Source organism: Arachis ipaensis, chromosome B3 (assembly GCF_059453495.1).
Source record: "Arachis ipaensis isolate K30076 ecotype BB chromosome B3, ASM5945349v1, whole genome shotgun sequence".
NCBI classification, from domain to species: Eukaryota; Viridiplantae; Streptophyta; class Magnoliopsida; order Fabales; family Fabaceae; genus Arachis; species Arachis ipaensis.
The window spans coordinates 25,754,018-25,755,935 of NC_142438.1; the positions used below are offsets into that span (position 1 = coordinate 25,754,018).

Here is a 1,918-nt window from a genome sequence, read left to right on the forward strand (position 1 = left end):
ATGATGTTTATGATCGACACTTGACATCATAAAGTTGTATACTTTTTAGTATATATAGAAGTTGTTATACCTGAATGTGCATATAGTGGAACAGTAGAAGAATGCACAAGGTAGAAACCGAAGAAGAAGAGAGTTTATTATTGAATGATAAAAAGAGATTCAGGTATAGCCCCTTTTCGAGTAAGGAAAAATTCCTCTAAGGCTCACGTCTCAATTCTTTTCTACGTAACATGTGAAAATGACTGTCTCCACTATATACTCATTCACACTCTCTAACTAACTTCTCCACCTCAGCAGAGAAATAATTCTTTGGTTCACACTCTCACTTAGACACATAGTCCCTCATCCAAGTGGGAGCTCTCCTATTCCTATTCATTCTGGACTCTCTTTCCTTTGCTAGCCCAACCCCTTGTTCCTCACCATTTGCTGAATTCTCTTCTGGACTTGGTTCTGATGGCCCAATATTGTCTGAACTAGATGGAGATCTATCAATTATCCCTCCCTCCAATACAACCTTGTCCTTAAGGTCAACTTCAGCGAATAACTTCAACAAGTCATCGAGAAACTTCCAAGTTGTCTCATCTCTAGTGGCCCCTTCCCAATCCACCAATACTTGAATTCGATTCTCCTCTGGAGCTGAAATAGAGTGGCGACCCAAGATTTCCAACGACCGTGGCTGCAAGGACGGAGGTAGCTCGGGAGATGCAGGAATGGTGAGGGGTGGCTCCCCGTGGAATGGCTTCAGTACAGAAATATGAAAGACGAGGTGTAAGGCACAGAAAGGGGGCAAACGCAAATGGTATGCCACTTCTTCCACTCTCTGAGTAATCTAATAAGGCCCATAAAAATGCTTCTGCAGTTTATTGTATGAGTTGTGTGTGAGGAAACGCTGCCGATAAGGATGTATCTTAAGAAGGACCCAATGCCCCACCTGAAATTGTCGTTCACGGCGATGCAAATCTGCTTGTTTTTTCATCTTCTCCTGAGCCTGTTGCAGTAAAAAAACACAACTCTCTATGTAAAGCCTCTCTTACCCACAAAAATTCATCCACAGCAATAACCGTAGTCATCCCGTATTGATAACTAGGTAGGATACGCATCGAAAACCCATAGAGAGCCTCATGAGGTGACATTTCCAGGGAGGAATGATAGAAACTATTGTAACATAGTTCTGCCCAAGACAAATAACAAGACCAGTTTTGTGGGTAGAAATGGGTGAAAATACGAAGGTACTGTTCCAAAGTCCTGTTCATCACCACCTCAGTTTGGCTATCACTTTGAGGATGGTAGGCCGTGCTATAATGCAATTTAGTGCCACTAAATTCAACCAAGCTCTTCCAGAATTTACTAAGGAAAATAAGATCGCGATCAGATACCATTGTCATAGGGAAGCCATGAAGTTTAACCACTGAATTAATAAAAATCCGAGCAGCCTCTCTTGTTGTAAATCCTGGTTTTAGGGCCGAGAAATGTCCCACTTTACTAAAACGGTCTACCGCCACCAAAATTGCAGTGAATTCGACAGATTTGGAGAGATGAACAATGAAATCAAGAGAGATTTCTACCCACGGTCTCTCCAGTATCGGAAGAGGCTATAGCAGTCCCTGGGGTTTGGCAAACACATACTTAGTGAGTTGACAATTTGTACATTGTTCCACAAAGAGTTGGACATTAGTTCTCATTCCTGGCCAAAAGAAGAGATTCACTAATGATTTGTAGGTCTTAAGGATGCCACCGTGGCCCCCTCGAACCGAAGCATGAAATTTCTGTAAGAGTAGCTCTCTCACCCCACCAAAATCGGGAATTCATACCCTTCCGCGATACATCATTATGCCATCTATCTCTGTATAATCTGAGCTGAGTTTGCCATCCCTGAATTACTTGTGAAGTTCCTGCATCTTGTCACAAGTTTCATTAG

The 1,918-nt window shown here is 42.3% G+C and overlaps 1 protein-coding gene across 1 annotated transcript; it reads right to left on the reverse strand.

Annotated features, from left to right (window-relative positions):
- Positions 1 to 322: 322 nt before the first annotated feature.
- Positions 323 to 1,379, reverse strand: LOC148570107 (uncharacterized). Its single transcript, XM_088506843.1, has 3 exons — positions 1,035 to 1,379; positions 932 to 988; positions 323 to 829 (listed from the first exon to the last, which is right to left on the reverse strand). Exons 1-3 carry the CDS (start codon positions 1,377 to 1,379, stop codon positions 323 to 325), a joined length of 909 nt encoding a protein of 302 aa, XP_088362969.1.
- Positions 1,380 to 1,918: the final 539 nt, after the last annotated feature.

Coding starts and splice junctions, on each gene's coding strand:
- LOC148570107 (XM_088506843.1), bottom strand. CDS start 1,379: ATGGTATCTGATCGCGATCTTATTTTCCTTAGTAAATTCTGGAAGAGC. Junction 989..1,034: donor CTGTGGATGAATTTTTGTGG/GTAAGAGAGGCT, acceptor TTACTGCAACAG/GCTCAGGAGAAGATGAAAAA. Junction 830..931: donor GCCGTGAACGACAATTTCAG/GTGGGGCATTGG, acceptor GGGCCTTATTAG/ATTACTCAGAGAGTGGAAGA.